Genomic DNA, 19534 nt, shown 5'->3' with positions numbered 1-19534 from the left:
TGCCAGAGGATCTGTGACCAGCACAAAAACTGCTTGGTCTGGGTTAATTAATTGCAGGAACAGTTTATTCAGATGCAGGGCAAGCACCTTGGCTAAAATCTCAGCATCTGTGTTGATTAAAGATCTGAGGCTGAAGGAAGCACATAGTTGGGGGTCTTAGATGGGTTTGTGAGCCATATGGGCTTCTTTTAATGAGGGAGGGTTCTGTGATCCAAGTCTCAAAGCTATGCTGTTCTAGTCAGCACTAACGGAGCATCTCTTGTCCAGCACCAAAGTACTTCCCAGTCCTATTAGGGCAATCATTTTTCCTGGTTATTTGTTTCAATAATCTTTTCAGAATCTCAATACTATTTTTCATTTCTTACAGACCTTGTGATAAGAGAACAAGGTGCAAAATCTTGCTGGCCTCGTTTAAGTTCAGGGTAGATCCTGAATAAAAATCTGTTTTGAATATTATTGCTGATGAAATGTCCACTAGTCTATTATGGCACTGTAAAGATGTGAGTTGTAGAATATATATTCTCTGAAATTTTACCTTTAGGATATTATGTCTATAATCAGTTTTTCTTGGCTTTGACTTTCTGTTCATTATAGCTATAGAAATGGACACAGAAGTTCAACTGAAAAGGAAATTATAATAAAAATTTAAAAATACAGCTGCATCAATAAAACTGAACTTCTTTAGGTTGCACAATCTCCTGAAACATTCATAATTTGAAAATACTGTGGACCTTATCCAAGGATTTTTTAAAATATAAATTTATTTATTTTAATTGGAAGTTAATTACTTTGCAATATTGTATTGGTTTTGCCATACATCAACATGAATCCGCCACAGGTATACACATGTTCCCCATCCTGAACCCCTCACCCTCCTCCTTCCCCATACCACCCCTCTGGGTCGTCCCAGCGCACCAGCCCCAAGCAACCAGTATCATGCATCAAACTTGGACTGGCGATTCGTTTCATATATGATATTATACATGTTTCAATGCCATTCTCCCAAATCATCCCACCCTCTCCCTCTCCCACAGAGTCCAAATGACTGTTCTATACATCTGTGTCTCTTTTGCTGTCTCGCATACAGGGTTATCGTTACCATCTTTCTAAATTCCATATATATGCGTTAGTATACTGTATTGGTGTTTTTCTTTCTGGCTTACTTCACTCTGTATAATAGGCTCCAGTTTCATCCATCTCATTAGAACTGATTCAAATGTAAAAGGATTTTTAAGAATTATAAAGCTATGCCACACAAGGATCTAAGTCAGATGTAAACTTATATGCTTACTTAGGGAAACAAAACCTTGAGTTAAGAGCAATGTTTTTTTCCTCAAGTTCTTTGTTCTCTTTACTCCATTTGATTTCTATACAGATCTAAGTCAACTACTGGCATTAGAGTCTATTCATCCAGGTCATCACACTTAAACATCTCTTTATCTTGTGAGTTGATTTGTAAACTTTTCTATTATGAAATGTGTCACAAATAAATGAGGGCATGTAATGTATAAGTAGATTTCTAAAATAATGATAAAGTAAGCATCCATTTTTCTCTCACCTTAAGAATTAGTACATCTTTAATTTGTCGTGATTCTCCTCCAAATTGTGATCTCCAACCTTTCTCAGAGGTAATCATCATTGGCATTTATATGATTTGATATTTCCCATTCCTTTAAGTTTTCCATTTACATAGCTATTTGTCCTATAAATAAGTTGGAATCATATGTTTTGTTCTGTAACTTGTCTTTATTGCTTCCAATATGCTGCAGAGATCATCCATGTGGATGTGTATACTTGTGGTTCATTCATTTTTACTGCTGAAGTGTAATCTATTGAATGAATATACTATAATTTATCAATCAGTTCTACTGATGAAAGACTGTGGATGGTTTCAATTTTTGCTATTGGGAAAAGAGCAAATATAAAGATGTCTTCTTGTACAAATGGGCAAGAATTTTTCTAGATACAGAACTAAGAGTAGAATTACTGGGTTATGAAGTATGTATATACCAGAATCAAAATTTCTAAGTATGGTCTAATGGTTTTCTAAAATGATTTTTACCAATATTTACATTAACCAGTTTACCAATATTTACATTAACAGTTAACTACATTAACTGTTACATGAGTTTACAAGGCTTCAAGTCTCTGCCAACTTGATATGGTCATAATATATATGTAAATATGTGTATTTGCATAATATATACAAATGTATGTAATCAAGTTGTGATATCCTGTATCATAATTTTAATTAATATTCACTAGTTACTTATGAGATATAGCACACACTTATATGTTTATTTGCTATTTTTCATCTTCTATGAAATGTCTGTGCTATTATTTCTATTGGACTATTGATAACTTAGAAATATTCTCATTCATTCTTTATACAGTCTGTATACTAATTCATTATAGGTCAGGCAAATATCTTCTCCCAGTTTGTGGTTCTCTTCTCACTGCCTTAGTTGTGCTTATTGATGAATAGAGTGCTGAATATTTTTGAATTTTAATTTTGAAATAATTGTAGGTTCACATGCAGTTGTAAGAGATAATACAGAGTGATGCCATATACCCTTCTCAAAGTTTCCCCAGTGATAACATCTTGTACAGCTGTAGTACAATATCACAATCAGGAAACACATTGATACAATCTATTGATCTTATTCAAATGTCAGCAGTTCTGCATAAACTTGTGTGTGTGTGTATTTAGTTCTGTTCAAATTTTATCACTTGCTTTATCTTGATATAGCAATCACTACCTTCAAGATACAGAACTGTTCCTTCATCTTAGGGTTCTCTCATATTATTATTCCTTTAGGCTCACATTCACCCCCGTTCCCCCACCATCCCTAAACACTGGTAACCTCTCATTTCTAGAATGTTATATAAATGGAATCATAAAATATATTACTTATTATTTGAACCTCCCTCCCACACCCCTATGTTGTCCCCAGAGCCCTGTATTGAGCTCCCTATGTTATACATCAACTTCCAACTAGATATCTGTTTTACCTATGGTAATGTATATTTCAATGACACTCTAAGTATATTACTTTTTGAGGTTGGTTTTTCTCACACAGCAGAAATCCTTTTAGATTCATCCAAGTGTTTGATCCCTGGGTTGGTTGGGAAGACCCCCTGGAGAAGGGAAAGGCTAGCCACTCCAGTATTCTGGCCTGGAGAATTCCATGGACTGTATAGTCCATGGGGTCGCAAAGAGTCGGACATGACTGACTTTCACATTTTTTTTTTTTAAGTTGCATGTATCAATAGCTTGTTACTTCTTGTTGCTGAGTACTGTTCCATGTTATAGATGTATCACAGTTTATGTAACCATTCACTCATTGAAGGACATCTGGGTGCTTCCAGTTTTTGGCTATTATAAGTAAATTAAAAAAAAAAGAATTAATAAAAGACTTTTTTAAAAAAAGTTTTTAGGTTGACAGAAAAGGAGCAGAAAGTACAGTGAATTCCCATATATACCACTCCTCCCCCACTTTCCCATCTTATTAACATTTTACACTAGTTTTGTACATTTATTACAATTGGTGAGCTAATATTGATACAATACTATTTACTAAAGTCCATATTTAAACATTATGTTTCACTCTTGGTGTTGTATATTCTATGAGTTTGGGAAAATTTACCATTAGAGTTTCATACAGAATAGTTACCTGGCCGTAAAAATCCTCAGTGGCCTGCTTATTCATCCCTTCCTATTCCAACCCCTGGCAACCACTACTCTTTTTACTGTCCTCATAGTTTTGCCTCTTCCAAAAGATCATATAGATGGAATCATAACAGCACATAGCCTTTCCAGATTGGCTTTTTTTGTTTTAAGTTAATACACATTTAAGTTTCTCCATGTCTGTTTGTGACTTGATAGCTCGTTTGTTTTTAGCACTGAATCATATCACATAGTCTAGATGTATCACAGCTAATTTGCCCATTTATGTACTAAAGGACATCTTGGTTGCTTCCAGATTTGGGCAATTATGAATAATAATGGTGTAAACATCCATGTGTAGGTTGTTATGTGAATATAACTTGTTGGCTCATTTGAGTTAGTAACAAGTTGCTATTTTCTCCCACAGGGAAAAGTGAGAGTGTATGAGTGACAGCCAGACTTCCCTAGCTATGCAGGACACTGTCCAGGAGGTCTAGTTCTTTCTTGCTTCATCCATATGGATGAGGAAATCTACAGGATTGAGGGATTGGGAAAAGCTGGGAGCAAAGTAGCCAGGGCTCAGAACTCATCAAAGGGACACTACTAATGGCTTTTCATTTCTTCCTACTAACCACATCACAGACTCTATTAGGAAGCTCACCCACTAGCCACTGGATATACCTCACCTGTGGGCCTCTGCAACTGGCCCACAGGTACCCACACCACTATGAGCTTCTCATCCATACTCGCATCTCTCCTTCCTCCCCCCATTCTAGCAGACTGTATAGATGGCAAGAGTGAGCCTTTGCAGGTAGCTAATAAGGAGGTGTAGAAAGTCAACCTAACGGTGGGATCAAGAACAAGCTCACAAACTTGAGCATTTTAGGGTATTGTCCTAGAGAAAACAAACAGGAACCTCAAAGTACTTAGGCTGGCTTTGTGGGATTGAGAAAAAGCATATAATTTTAAGAACTCCTCATGAAGAGGGAACTAGAAGTGTGAACCAGACACATCCATAGAAAATCCTCAGAATTCTTAACCAGGTGAAGATAAATTGAAAGTTGCTCAGTCATGTCTGACTCTTTGCAATCCCATTAACTGTACCATGGAATTCTCCAGGCCAGAATACTGGAGCCTTTCCCTTCTCCAGGGAATCTTCCCAGCCCAGGGATCAAACCTAAGTCCCATATTGCAGGTGGATTCTTTACCAGCTGAGCCACAAGGGAAGCCCTTGTGAAGGTGAAGATATATGTCTCCCAAATCCAGTCTGCAAGACTGGATGAAGTGCTTACTGCTTCAAATGCAAAGACATCAATGCAAAACCTCAAGGAACACATAAAATCAAGGAAACATGACTTCACAAAAGGAACATGATAGCTTTCCAGTTTCAGACCACAGAGAAATGGATATCTACATATTTCCTGACAAACAACTGAAAATAATTGTTTTAAGGATGCTCAGTGAACTACAAGAGAACATAAATAGATGACTCAATGAAATCAGGAAAATAATACATTAATAAAATGAGAGGTTCAACAGAGAGCTATAAATCATAAAAGCAAATTCTAAAAATAAAGAATACAAATAATGAAGTGAGAAATGAAACAGATCTTCAACAGCAGATGTGGTCAGCAATGGAAAAAGTCTGTGAGCTTAAAGACAAGTCATTTGCAGTTATCCAATCAGGATACTCAGATACCACAGAAATACATAGTATTAATATTAGAGACTACTATGAACATTCATATGAGAACAAGTTGAATAAGTTAGAAGATATGGGTAAATTCCTAGAAATACACTCTACCAAGACTGAATCATGAAGAAATAGAAAATCTAAACAGATCTATAACTGGTAAAGAGATTGAATCAGTAACTGAAAACTTCCCAAGAAAGAAAAGCCTAGATGTACACGGTTTGGCTGGTGAATTCTACCAAACATTTAAAAAAGAATAAATAATAATCTTCTTCAAACTATTCCATAAAACTGAAGAGGAGGGAACACTTCCAAATGCATTTTACAGAGCTAGCATTACCCTGAAACCCAAATCAGATAAAGACAGTACAAGAAAAGAAAGCCACAGACCAACATCTCTGATGAATATAGGTGTAAAAATTGTCAACAAAATATTAACAAACTGAATTCAACAATACTTTAAAAGGATTATACTCTCTGAAGTGGGATTTATCTCAATCATGCAAGGATAATTCAACAAATACATTAATAATGTGATGAACCACATTAACAGAATGAAAAATAAAAATCATATAATCTCAGGAGATGCAGAAGAAGCACTGAACAACAACATTCAATTTCCTTTCATGATAAAAACTTGACAAACTTAAGCACAGAGTGAATGTATTTCAGCATAATAAATACCATACATGAGAAATCCACCACTAACATCATGCTTAATGATGAAAAGTTGAAAAAATTTCCTCTAAGATTAAATGTCTATTCAACAGCCCAATTTTTTAGCCAGTTAGTTGTTCTATGTCCAGTTCTAACCGTTGTTTCTTGACCTGCATATAAGTTTCTAGGTTGAAGCATCCCAAACAGAAAATGATATTCTGCTTAACTGGAAAAGAGGAAAAGCGCTTAACTGGATAATAGAACAGAACATTATAAAAGTTTTTTCCAACACCATTCACTTAATTTTCATCTTAGTCCCCTTTTCTACTCTTATCCTGCATTGAGCTATATCTGAAAAGGGACTGAATTCCCCCCCCAAATTTGGCAGTTAATCTAATTTATGTCTATTGATGCTTGAAACTATTTATCTATTGCCCACTGTTCTATTTGTACATATTAATTTAACATGATGTCTAAATATTTTCCTAGTTTTGAAAAATGTCATACTTTTCCTTGGAAAAGTAACACATAACAAAAAATTACTTTCTAAGATAAACTCACTTACCTGAAACATAAATATAGTTCTTAAAAGTAATGAAAAATATTTGGGTAATTACATATATTTACACATTATCAAAACCTGCGCCAAACAAAGTTATAAATATGAACTAAGTTCATGGATTTAGAGGGAAGAAAATTCAGCATAAGGTGCCATGAAATAAATTCAAAATACTCATTTCCCAGACTCACAGATTATTACCCAAATCAGCATGTATAAACAAATTCTTGTTTCCATTTCAAACTATGCTATTTTAAATATTTCTTCATTCATAGAAGGAAAATTCACAAGATATAGCATGTAAATCTGAACAGAGTATGCTGCTCTAAAAATGTAGAATGATTATTTAAAGGTTAGTGTGATGCTTACAACTTCATGACATGGAAGAACAGATAAACAAAAAGATAAGTGGTTGACAGAGGACCACTTACTGGTATGGCCTCAGCCTATTAATACTATTTTCATTTAATAAAACTCAGACAGAAGTAGAAATTTTTAATTTAGGGCATAGGAACAAATCAAATGGCACAAAACAAGTGTCATATAAAACAATTATTGAATGTCATAAGCAAATAAACAGGTTTATGGGTCTCAAAATTGTCTCTGACTTAAAGTAAACTCAGGAGCATATACAAAAGGAAAGTCACAGAAAAACTAATCAGTGCATAGGATTATAAAAGAAAGGCTAAGTTTTCAATAATTGTCATATTGTAACTTCACTCATGTTACAAACGTTTAATTAATATTTTCCCTAGTATAACAATCAGTCTATGACTGCCTCTTAAACACTATTATTCTGTTTAGACTAGCTGGTAATTACAGGAGACAAAATTTCACCTAACATGTAAAAGTTGTCCAGATGAAATGAAATAAAGATACTATTTAAACCTTGCTTCTGGAGAGTACCAAAGCCAAGAATGTCTGGTCTGGACAAACTTTGAAATATTGCATAGTTTTCTGTAATTTTGCACATGTACAGCAGAGGGCACTAATATAATTATAGTGGTTGGGTCTGCTGGGAGTAATTATCTGTGATTTTGGGATTCACTGGAAGTAGTAAACTAGAAAGTCTTTCTCATCTTCATCAGTGAATAGTTTCCTACTATCTAAATAGGGAAATTCTTTGCATGAAATTTACTTAATTTTTATAGCTAAAGGGCCATAATAATAGAAAGTTAACATTGATTATTCCCTAAGAAATCAACAACACAATGAGTGATCTTTGAATATCATAAACCAGCTTCCTCAAAAGACCAATAACACTCCATCAACCTCTCTCCCACATCCTCTTGCTCTCACATAGCTGCACTCACCTAACTGCATCTTTTCCCAAAACACCGTCCCAGAAATCTAAAAGTGGAAAAACTTTTGGCTATGTTAGCACCTTTTTATGATACAGTTGAAGCATTGTCTGATCGTAATGATCTGTATAAGGTGATGGAAACTTTGAGACAAGTGGAAAGACTAACAATTAGCTGTTGTTAGGAGAAGGAAATGGCAACCCACTCCAGTATTCTTGCCTGGAGAATCCCGTGGACAGAGGAGCCTGGTGGGCTGCCGTCTATGCGGTCGCACAGAGTCGAACACGACTGAAGTGACTTAGTAGCAGCAGCAGAGAGAGTTAGCCGAAATCACCCTCAAATATGTTGTTTTATTACAAAGAGGAAGAACAGATGGTCAAACAGTTTTGTGGTCTTCATTTTCTAGGTAAAGTTAGTAGAAAAATTGCTATCTCTAGCAAAGCATGAAGTATGTATAGTAGAGAAAACAATCACTTGTTTTATGAATTTAACTGTGATAGATGTATGGGCTTTGCTTTCCAGGAGATCACCACATCCCTGTTTCATCCCTTCAAATACCCTGGTGCAAGCCAGCATCATCTCCTGCTTGAACTGGTTTTCCTGCTTCTAGTGCCATTTTCCTAACCCCACAATCCATTCTCCCCACAATGGAGTGGTCTTTTATTAATGTAGAGAAATCATCTCTCTCCTCTGCTTAAAATCCTTCTGGAGTTTCCTGTTAGTCTTACAGCAAAATCCAGATTCCTTCCTTCATCTTACACCACATTTTCTTTCACTCTAACTCCTATCATAGTTGCCTCCTTTCTGTTTTAAGAGCATATCAAGCAACTTCGTTCCTCAGGGCTTTTGTATTTGCTACCCACACGCCAAGATTTTTAGATGGTTTCTCATCTTTCAGATTTCAGCTTAAATTGTATCTCTCCAGAGAGGGCTTTTCTCATCAACCTAACAAAAGTAGTCTATGCAGATACTCTCTATCTCATTATACTTTTCTGTCTAGCAGGTATCACACACTCCCTCTCTTTTTAAGTTGTTTATATTGCCTTTCACCATTTTTAGTTCCCTGAAGATAGGGACTGGTTTACCCTTTCATATCTGCATCTCCAGTGCTAAGCTTCTAGCACATAATAGGTACTCTGTACATAATTTGATTCACTAATTGTATAATCATGAGATATCTTTTGCATTCCAGAAGCAATGCCTGGCATGTTTTTGTTTTTAATTTTTAAAAGCTTAACTCATGTATTTTAACAAGATTGATTCTCAGTTGACTGCATGTCAGACCCACTTGGATGCTAAGTCCCTTCAGTCGTGTCCGACTCTGTGCGACTCCATGGGCTGTAGCCTGCCAGGCTCCTCTGTTCATGGAATTTTCCAGGCAAGAATACTGGAGTGGGCTGCCATTTCCTTCTCCCCAGACTGAGTTGGGGAACTTAAAAAAAAAAAAAAAAGCAACACCTCAGTCCCACACCACACCTGTTAAATCAGAATCTCTGGAGATGAGACCAAGGTATTATTTGAAGAGATCCTTTGATTCTGATCTGCAGCCAGCATGGGAAAAACACAGAGTAACTATCATTCCCTTTTCTTTAAACTCTTTCTCAGCTCCTTTGTTATTCCATTAACATCCTTTAGTGTGATTCCTTTTCAAATGATTTCTGTAAGAAATATTTCTGGGAAATCAGAGACAGAAAATGCTTGTAGTCTTTACCAACCCACTTCAAATTGGAGTTCGCTTGTGGATCACAAAGCTTGATCTCTAGTCACGTGGATACTTTTATCCCCTTGGAATGGGCTCCTTTGGGGCTCCATGAAAACAGACATTTCCTGGGAAATAGTTTATGTGGATGTACCAACCTATGAAACACTGCAGTATTTAGATTTCGCTTATAAGCTTTTGCTTTTTACTCATACTTTGATTTCCCGTTGTCTGATAGCTGAGTTGCCAGTCCAGGTTAGATGCACGATACTGGATGATTGGGGCTAGTGCACTGGGACGACTCAGAGGGATGGTATGGGGAGGGAGGAGGGAGGAGGGTTCAGGATGGGGAACACATGTATACCTGTGGCGGATTCATTTTGATATTTGGCAAAACTAATACAACTATGTAAAGTTTAAAAATAAAATAAAAAAAAAAACCAAAAAAACCCAAATATGTGCATGGTATGCTTCCCACTCGTTGAAGTAACTCATTTATTTAAACGTTCCTCTTGGATATACTTTCCCTGATCACACTGCCTAAAACAGGGCTTAACCACTGCCTTCACTCACTCTTCCCTTCCTTTGCTTTATTTCTGTTTACATAACAGCACTAATTAACAAGTATATTTCCTTGTTTATGATATGTTTTCCCCTACTAGAATATAAGCTCCGTAGAAGTCAGGATTGTGACTGTTCACTGCTATATCCTGAACAGTGTTCAGTATTTGTTGACAAAAAATGAAGGAATAAATGACCAGTGTCTGGCAAGGGGTTCCCAAATTGATTTCATTTTCTTTCTTCCTATTATCCCATAGAATTTTGCTATAACAAGAAGCATCATACAGGAAAAAAAAAATGTTAGTGGCAAAAGGAATTATTTTCATTAATTTAACAGTTTTATTTTTTCCCAAGTAGTCATTATCATACATGAGTTATATTTATATTAGATTTTAACTTTGATAAAAGTTACCCATAAAAATCAGGCTTACCCAGTGTTTCAGTGGTAAAGAATCCATCTGCAATAACGAGATGTGGTTTGATCCCTGGGTCTGGAAGGTCCCCTGGAGGAGGAAATGAAACCCACTCCAATATTCTTGCCTGAGAAATCCCATGGACAGAGGAGACTGGTGGGCTGCAGTCCAAGAGGTTGCAAAGAGTTGGACATGACTGAACAACTGAGCACACATGCATCCATAAAAATGTTTCCTGTTCAAAGCAATGTCCCACTAATGTGAGATATCATTAACAACCATCAGGAATGTCTGATAATTACTGAAGGCAAGACTTTTCTTTGGCCTATAGGGAGCTAGTTGAGAGACATTCCTTGAGTGCTTCTTTTGTAAGGTCATTGTAATAGGCTTCATGAGAGGTACAAAAAAAGAGGTTTTTCTGCCTTCTAGGACCTTACAATCTGTTTAGAGTTATAAACCAAGTGTATTAAATGTGAGAATAATAAAATTATGAGATACAAAATATAAAATAGATACAGAATGAAAATTGAATAATATTAGCTTGGGAGATTCTTTCTCTCTGTATATACATGTGTATATACACACACACATACCTCAAATTAGATAAAGTGGCCTAGAACTTCTGGAAACTGAGTTTTTTTTTTTTTTTTTAAGATTTGTTTATTTATTTATTTTAGCTGTGTTGGGTCTTTGTTGCTGTGTAAGGGCTCCCTCCAGTTGCAGCAAGTGGGGGCTACTCTTTGTTGCCATGTGTGGGCTTCTCATTGCAGTGGCTTCTGCTGTCGTGGCATGGGCTCTAGGGTGTGGAGCTTCAGTAGTTGTAGCAAATGGGCTCAGTAGCTGCAGCTCTCAGGCTCTGGAGCACAGGCTCAGGAGATGTGGCACACGGGCTTAGCTGCTCCTCAGCATGTCCATTCTTCCCTGCTGCTGCTGCTGCTAAGTCGCTTCAGTCGTGTCCGACTCTGTGTGACCCCACAGACCACAGCCCACTAGGCTCCTCTGTCCCTGGGATTCTCCAGGCAAGAATACCGGAGTGGGTTGCCATTTCCTTCTCCAATGCATGAAAGTGAAAAGTGAAAGTGACCAGGGATTAAATCCATGTCCTCTGTTGGCAAGCAGATTCTTAAGAACTGGATCACTAGGGGAAGCCCTGGAAAGCAAGTTTTAATGCAGTATGTGAAGGCAATAAAGAAAGTAGATGCATTCCCTTTGGTGCTTTTCTGTTCACAAACTCTATATTCTTTATCTAACCCTTTTTTAGATTCCGTTCCCTTTCATAACATGTGACTTCCCCTTTTCTCCTATGGACTTGTAGGTTAAAGTCCAAACAGCTGCCATGTGAACCATGTAAAAGTTGTTACTTTTATTTTACTTGCTATTAACAGGATGCTATTTATACCCAGTTGTTGCTTTTTAAACTACCTTGGCCTCTTGAGCTGGGTACTTTCTGTTTGCCCCTTCAGATTGTCTTTTTTTTTTTTTTTTCCACTCTGTTCTGTATCCTGGTGGGCTGCCCTGTAAGAACTGGTTGGATTCAGCCAGTGCAGAGCATGGGAGGAGATGGGCCTGAGGGAAGAGAGTGAGGCTTGAGTATTTGTTCCCCTGGCTTCCAATTTTTTGGTTTGAGTCTTTAGCCAGGCAGCTCTCTGGACACAGCCCTTTGTCTCCTGGTACCAAGAACTGCTCATTCCCCTCACTCTTTTGAGTTTAGGGTGATAACATCTCCCATGCTTTGATTAGCCTTGAGGCACTGCACTATCCTTTGTGCTTTCTCTGGATCCTCCACTTAACCTTTGTAATCGGTTTGTGTTTTTAACTGTTCCCAAAGTACTCTATGTGAGTTTCCATCAACTTCCTACTGGGACTCTGATCCCCTTGCCAAGCAGGAAGGGAATCAGAACCTGGAAATTCCAACCCTCTAATCACAAGATTGGTTGGCTCCCCAGGCAGTCAGCCCCCATCCTTAGGTGCTTTCCAAAAGTCAACTTCTTAACCTAAAAAGACACCTTTAAGCTCTCATCATCGAGGAAATTGCAAGGGCTTTAGGTGCTTGGTGCCAGAAATGGGGATGGAGACAAAGACCAAGTAAGTATTTATCATAAATCACAGTCTCACAAAAGGCAAAATGCCACTCTATGTGTGTGAGGGTATGTATGTATGGCTCTATGCTATGATACTATATGAACACTGTTATAGGCAATAGATAAGCATCATCAAAACAGAGATATTAAACCAGATCACTGGCAATGGAAGGAGACCTTCATGTTTGAGGTGAAGCCAGAGAAACAAAATAGGTGGGAGAATTGGAGTACTTTTGCAATATTGCCTTGAGAGTAAAGAAAATATACAGAAAATACCAAGGATCATGGATCTATCATGCTGTGTGTTAGGGAGGAGAAACTGAAACACAGGTGAGAAAGCTGAAAAAAAAAGTGTTGTCTCATTCCAGTCATGTGTTAAAGATCCTAAACTATGTAACTTTGTGTATGAAATCAGCTGAGATTCTCAGGGAATTTGGGGTTGTATTCTAAAATTAGTGAGGTAAGTAAGCTGATAAAAGTTACTCAAAACAATATGACATGGCTTTTTTTTTTTTCTTTAGGACAACACCCACACTGAGAGTTTGGACTTAATTGAGATAATTTTAGAAAAGCCTATTATTAGGGAAAAAGACAGTTATTTAAAGTTTTGGACTGTTATATAATCATTTAAGATGAAAATGGAAAATTAAATTCTGTTTTTCTAATACTGCAAGCTCATCCTTTTGGAATTGTGTGAAAGTTAAATGGGACAACTGGAACTGATGATGCCATCCTTGGATACCTATGATCTTGACTTAGAACAGTCTCAGGACTGATCAATAGGTGCCAGGTATCACTCAGATAAAACTGTAGTATAGTTTTCCCTCAGTATCCTAGGGGTATTGGTTCCAGGATCCCCCTGATACCACAATCTGCTGATTACTCAAGTCCCTTGTATTCAATGAAGTTGTACTTGCATGTAATCTATATACATACTCCTATATACTTTTAATCATCTTAGAGTACTGGTATGGAGAAGGCAATGGCACCCCACTCCAGTACTCTTGCCTGGAAAATCCCACGGATGGAGGAGCCTAGTAGGCTGCAGTCCATGGGGTTGCTAAGAGTCGGACACGACTGAGTGACTTCGCTTTCATTTTTCACTTCCATGCATTGGAGAAGGAAATGGCAACCCACTCCAGTGTTCTTGCCTGGAGAATCCCAGGGATGGGGGAGCCTGGTGGCTGCCGTCTATGGGGTCACACAGAGTTGGACACGACTGAAGTGACTTAGCATAGCATAGCATAGCAGAGTACTGGTAATGCCCAATACAATGTAGATGCTGTATAAATAGTTGCTGGTGTGTGGCAAATTCAAGTTTTGCTCTTTGGAACTTTCTTGAATTTTTAAAAAAAACAAAAAATTTATTTTGGGCTGTACTTGGTCTTTGATGGTGCACTTGGGTTGTCTCTAGTTGTGGGAGTAGGGGCTTCTCATTGTGGTGGCTTCTTTGGTTGCAGTGCACAGGCTCTAGCCGAGCAGGCCTCAGTAATTGCTGCTTGAGGGCTCAGTGGTAGTTGCCTCACAGGCTCTAGAGTGTGGGCTCAGTAGTTGCGGCGTGCAGACTTAGTTGCTGTGGAATCTTCCTGGACCAGGGATTGAACCAGTGTCCTGTGCATTGCAAGGTGGATTCTTAGCCACTGGACCACCAGGGAAGTACTTGAATTTCTTTTTTTCCTGAACATTTTTGATCCAATGTTGGTTGAATTTGCAATGGAACCTGTGGGTACAAGGCCAGCATTATATATAAGAACAATACAATTGCCTTGGTTTACTCTAACTCCTGGATTGGAATTGGTCTTATCATGTCATGGTCCTGACATGATATGCCTGCTATTGATTCAAATGTCACATTGGCACATCCCAGCTTGTGGGATTCTCTTTTAATGCTGAAGGGGTGACAGCAGGCTATTTTTGATTTAGATCCCTAGGATATGACAAGACCCTAAAAACTGTGATAAATTTCAAAACGATATGAAAGAAATCTATGATAGTTAATGTTTTACCAATATCTAATTGTGGCTTTAAATTTAAATCTGTTGACTAAATAAAGAGTATACCAAATTGGTAAAGAAGAAATAAACATGTCTTAAAATTTGGCATTCTTTCTGAAAAACAAGAATTGTAAAGGCTGAGAAATTGCTAATACATTTTCTCTTTTTAAATAGACATTAGATATAATTTTAAAAATTAAAGTGAGAAGTACAATTCAAATACCACATTAATTTGCACGTTTTCCTCGCTTCCCCAATATTTCACATATACAGTGGTGATATAGAGAGAATTATGTGTTTCTATAGTTTAATAGCCTTCATCCTCAGCAGATTTTAATATGTATTTCTAAAGAACAGACATCATCACTTTTAAATATTTGAACAGAAAATTGCATAGGAGAAACACTTGATTGTTTGGACATTTTTATTCATGTATTATTGCAGATCTTTAACTTATCTTTCTGAGTTAGAGGTGTTAATATCCAGTGTTTCACAAGTTTCTGTCATTTTAGCAAATAACTAATAGAAGAAAGAACTCCCTATGTATGCTCTGAAAATGTGCAAGTTTCAATTCTTGAAAATTGTCTGCTGGTTAAGTACTATTAATGACTCAATAACAAAAAGACAGATCAGATGAGATCAGATCAGTCGCTCAGTTGTGTCCGACTCTTTGTGACCCCATGAATCGCAGCACGCCAGGCCTCCCTGTCCATCACCAACTTCCAGAGTTCACTGAGACTCACGCCCATCGAGTCAGTGATGCCATCCAGTCATCTCATCCTCTGTCGTCCCCTTCTCCTCTTGCCCCCAATCCCTCCCAGCATCAGAGTCTTTTCCAATGAGGCAACTCTTGGCATGAGGTGGCCAAGTACTGGAGTTTCAGCTTTAGCATCATTCCTTCCAAAGAAATCCCAGGGCTGATCTCCTTCAGAATGGACTGGTTGGATCTCCTTGCAGTCCAAGGGACTCTCAAGAGTCTTCTCCAACACCACAGTTCAAAAGCATCAATTCTTCGGCGCTCAGCCTTCTTCACAGTCCAACTCTCACATCCATACATGACCACAGGAAAAACCATAGCCTTGACTAGACGAACCTTTGTTGGCAAAGTAATGTCTCTGCTTTTGAATATGCTATCTAGGTTGGTCATAACTTTCCTTCCAAGGAGTAAGCATCTTTTAATTTCATGGCTGCAGTCACCATCTGCAGTGATTTTGGAGCCCAGAAAAATAAAATCTGACACTGTTTCCACTGTTTCCCCATCTATTTCCCATGAAGTGATGGGACTGGAAAGACAACCTAATTAATAAATTGACAAAAGGTTTGAATTGACCTTTCTCCAAAGAAGATAAATATCTAACAAACACATGAAAACATGATCAATGTCATTAGTCATTAGGGAAATGCAGATCATTATAATCAGTATAATCATTAAAAAAAAGAAAAATATTTTTGAAGATGCAGAGAATTTCAAATTCTCATACATTGTTGGTGGGATTGTAAATGCTATAGCCACTGTGGCAAACAGATTGTTCCTCAGTAAGGTAAATATAGAATTACCAAATGACCCAACAATTTCACTCTTAGGTATAGACACAAGGTAACTGAAAATAGGTATTCAAATAATAACCAGTATTTGAATTTTCATAGTAGCTCTTCACAGAGGAGCCTGGTTGGCTAGGCCATAGACTCCCAAGGAGTCGGACATGACTGAATAACTGAGCACAGACACAAGTGTTTCACTTTGCTGTACACCTGAAACTAACACAACACTGTAAATCAACTATACTATAGTAAAAAATTTAAAAACTGTCTAGTCATTGATTCAAATATTATCCTTCTTTTGAGTTGAATATGTATACTTATCCATTGTATATAATGGAAGAGACTTCACTGCTTTTCAAAATAATTTTTCTGTATTCAGATGAAATAATGCCCTTCTGCTGCTGCTGCTGCTAATTCGCTTTAGTCGTGTCTGACTCTGTGAGACCCCACAGATGACAGCCTACCAGGCTCTTCTGTCCCTGGGAGTTTCCAGGCAAGAGTACTGGAGTGGGTTGCCATTGCCTTGTCTGAATGCCCTTCTGAGTGAGTACCAAATAGCCATGAAAATGTGCATTGACATTGATTTCATGCCAAACATGTAAATCATGTGATTGGAATTCCTATAGACTTAAACTCAGTGAAGTCATGTGTTATCATACTAATGCTGTATTTCAAGTGACAGGTATGGAGTGAAGGTAGGGATCCAAAGCACAGGTTTTAGAGTTAAGTGGAACCATATTCTAGCTTTTCTAATACCAAATGCGGGACTTCAGCAAGGTAGCGTAATTTCTCAAATTTCAATTTCCTTACTAGTAGAAAATGAGGATAATACCTATTTTACTCTCATGATGTAAAAACTGAATGAGTATATATAAATGAAAAGTAGTTATCACTGGAGTCAGCATATAGTAAATGTTCAGTATGGTAACTACTATTTTAAAAAGAACTTTTGTATTCCCCTCTTTTAAAAGAAAGATTTATTTATTTATTTTTGGCTGTGCTGGGTCTTCACTGCTACAAACGCTTTTCTCTAGTTGTTGAAAGCAGGGGCTACTCTCTAGTTGCCGTGCTCGGGCTTCTCATTGCAGTGGCTTCTCTTGTTGCAAAGATCAGACTATAGGCACCCTGGCTTCAGCAGTTCTGGCTCCTGGGCTTAGTTGCCCCAGAGCAGGATCTTATTGGACCAGGGATCCTCTGCATTGGTAGGCAGATTCAAAATCACTAGACCATCAGGGAAGTCCCAGTAACTGGTTTTAAGACAGGATTATATGTACTTTTTCTAATGCAATCCATTTATAAATTTTGTTAAGTACTCACCTTCAGTGGGAAGGAAGTCCAATCATCCTGCCTCAGCAGAATTCTGATTGGGAGGGTGTCTTTCGAGGTGCTGACTAGATTCTGGCACGGAGTGGTAATTCTGATTAAAAGAAGAAGTCATCAGTTAAAGCAGTCAGCCCCCTATTTCCACAGTTCTCCCCACCCCACCGCAGCTCTCCATGTGCTCTGCAATCTTTACAGCAGAGGACAGCGATCTAGCCTTTGGTAGAACCCGATTGCTAGCACCACGTGCGTCTCCTTATCAAACTCATTACAAGTAGGACGTGTTTCAGTGACAGAAAAAGAGGAGGTTATTTCTTATTCAAAGTTGATAAATAAAGAAAGCAGGAAGGAAGGGGAAAAAAAGGAAGAAAAAAAGAGAATGAACAATAAAGAAAGCTGGCCTTTATTTTTTTTTTTTAAACCACGCTCCAAATTACTAATTTCAAACTGGTCCGAGGATTCAAACTCCGGAGAATGCGGGTCACACTCACTTTGATACGCAGCCAACTGCATAAAGAAGTTGACATAAAAAAAGGAAATCATGACTCCTGCAAAACAGAAGACAAAGGTGCACAAGGGATCATAATTCCAATGGGAAACCTGCTCGATAGTCCCAGCTCAGCACAAGGCTTTCCACGTCTCCTAGACATCAGTCAGCTGGTTGTCAGCTGTACGTAAAGCAGTTTTGCTAAAGGGTGTGAAGAAAACATTTAAGTGTAAAACTTATTCCTTGATCCTCAAGGAGCTTACAACAGCGCTGGAGGGATTAGCCCTGTAACTGACACTCCAGGGCGGTCAATGAAACGTGACAAACGAGTTGGCAAGGGTCTTGAAGGCGGAGGAATTCACAGTTAGGGATCATTTGGGGCTAGGAGCTTGTCAAGAAAGGGTTTAAGAAGTGGGGTGTAAGCTAGGCGCAAAGTAGCGGCGGGTGGGGTTTTAGATTGATGGGAAGTCGTGGCGTGGTGGATTGAATACTGACCAGGGCACTCAAGGGTGCGGTGCAGGCCGGACCGGACTAACTCCTCCGGCCCAGGACGCGTGCTCTTCCAACGCTCGCGCCAGGCGCGCGGCCCGTGGGAAGCCAGCCAGGGCCCGCGAGCGCGAGACCCCGCGCGCCAAGGCGGGAAAAAGCTGGCGCATGCGCGGCTCGGGGCTTCGGGATCGCCAGGATGGGGAAGAGGAGGTGGAGTTTCCTAGAGGGAACTTGACCCGTTAGCAGCCGCGGCAATGGCGGCGCGGTCGCCGCCCTCACAGCTCCCTCCGCCCCCGGCGCGACACTTGGGACCCTGGTCCCCACGTGTTGGTCGGGGAGCGGTGGCACACGCAGTGCGCAGCGAGACCTCGGGTCTTGAGGGCGCAGCGCGGGAGGGCGTCGTGGACAAAAGCGATTTACCCTGGCTTGGCGAAGAAGGGTCAGAGGGCCAGCGAGGGCCAGCGGGGACAGCTCCGGCTCAGGCTCCCCTCCTCAGCGCGCCCATGGGGTCCATGCGGCTAGAGGGCATCTCGGTAGAGGAGGCGATGGTGACCCGGACGCAGCTGCTGGAGGAAGAGCTGAGCAGCGTAAAGGAGGAGCTGGCCCTGTGTCAGGTATCGAAGTGGCCGCCGGCCTTTCCCCTCCACAGCGGGGCTGGGGCCGCGTCCCTCTCCCTCTGCCTTCGTCTGTGTCGCTGCGCGGGTTTAGGACCCACCCACCTCTGCCCGGCGGCGCTGCGTCCCGGCTCCCACGCCCAGCCGGGCCCGCTGCTCGCTGCTGAGGGAGCCGGCCGCGCCCAGCTAGTCGACCTCTGGCTCCTGCCCTTCTCTGGACCTTGGCCGGGCAGGGACAGCCTCGGCTGTCCCCTGGTTTGGGTGGTTTGGTTGCCTTCACTTGGATCCCACCAAAACTAGCGGACGCACCCCACCGCCCTAAGCTCAAGTTCTCTGTTGTGACTGTAGTGGTACTTGGTGCAGTAGAGTGCAATCCCAGAGTTGAAATGTGGAACAGGAAAGTGGAAGCACTTATATTAAAACCCATCCATGAAGGAGCGTGTTTTTAATCATCAGA

The 19534-nt window shown here is 39.5% G+C and overlaps 1 protein-coding gene and 1 long non-coding RNA gene across 6 annotated transcripts in view; one reads left to right on the top strand and one right to left on the bottom strand.

The window, feature by feature from the left end:
• Positions 1 to 1025: 1025 nt before the first annotated feature.
• LOC133252570 (uncharacterized) lies at positions 1026 to 18972 on the bottom strand. The gene is made up of 4 exons (XR_009737981.1): positions 18884 to 18972; positions 17485 to 17584; positions 10569 to 14351; positions 1026 to 3376 (listed from the first exon to the last, which is right to left on the bottom strand). It is a non-coding gene; the product is annotated as an uncharacterized LOC133252570 (long non-coding RNA).
• CNTLN (centlein) overlaps positions 17974 to 19534 on the top strand; it is a 352113-nt gene continuing 350552 nt past the window's right edge. For 2 of the 5 annotated variants that reach the window (XM_061425219.1, XM_061425218.1), the window contains exon 1: positions 17976 to 19077. In XM_061425219.1, the coding sequence (XP_061281203.1) occupies positions 18718 to 19077 (360 nt within the window). In that variant the 5' untranslated portion in view covers positions 17976 to 18717. Of the gene's footprint in view, positions 19078 to 19534 lie in introns of all 5 variants that reach the window. The other 3 variants (XM_061425222.1, XM_061425223.1, XM_061425221.1) reach the window with 3 other exon arrangements.

This window comes from Bos javanicus, chromosome 8 (genome assembly GCF_032452875.1).
Source record: "Bos javanicus breed banteng chromosome 8, ARS-OSU_banteng_1.0, whole genome shotgun sequence".
NCBI lineage: Eukaryota > Metazoa > Chordata > Mammalia > Artiodactyla > Bovidae > Bos > Bos javanicus.
The sequence above is the reverse complement of the archived record's forward strand: the minus strand, read 5'-3'. Positions and strand labels throughout refer to the sequence as shown.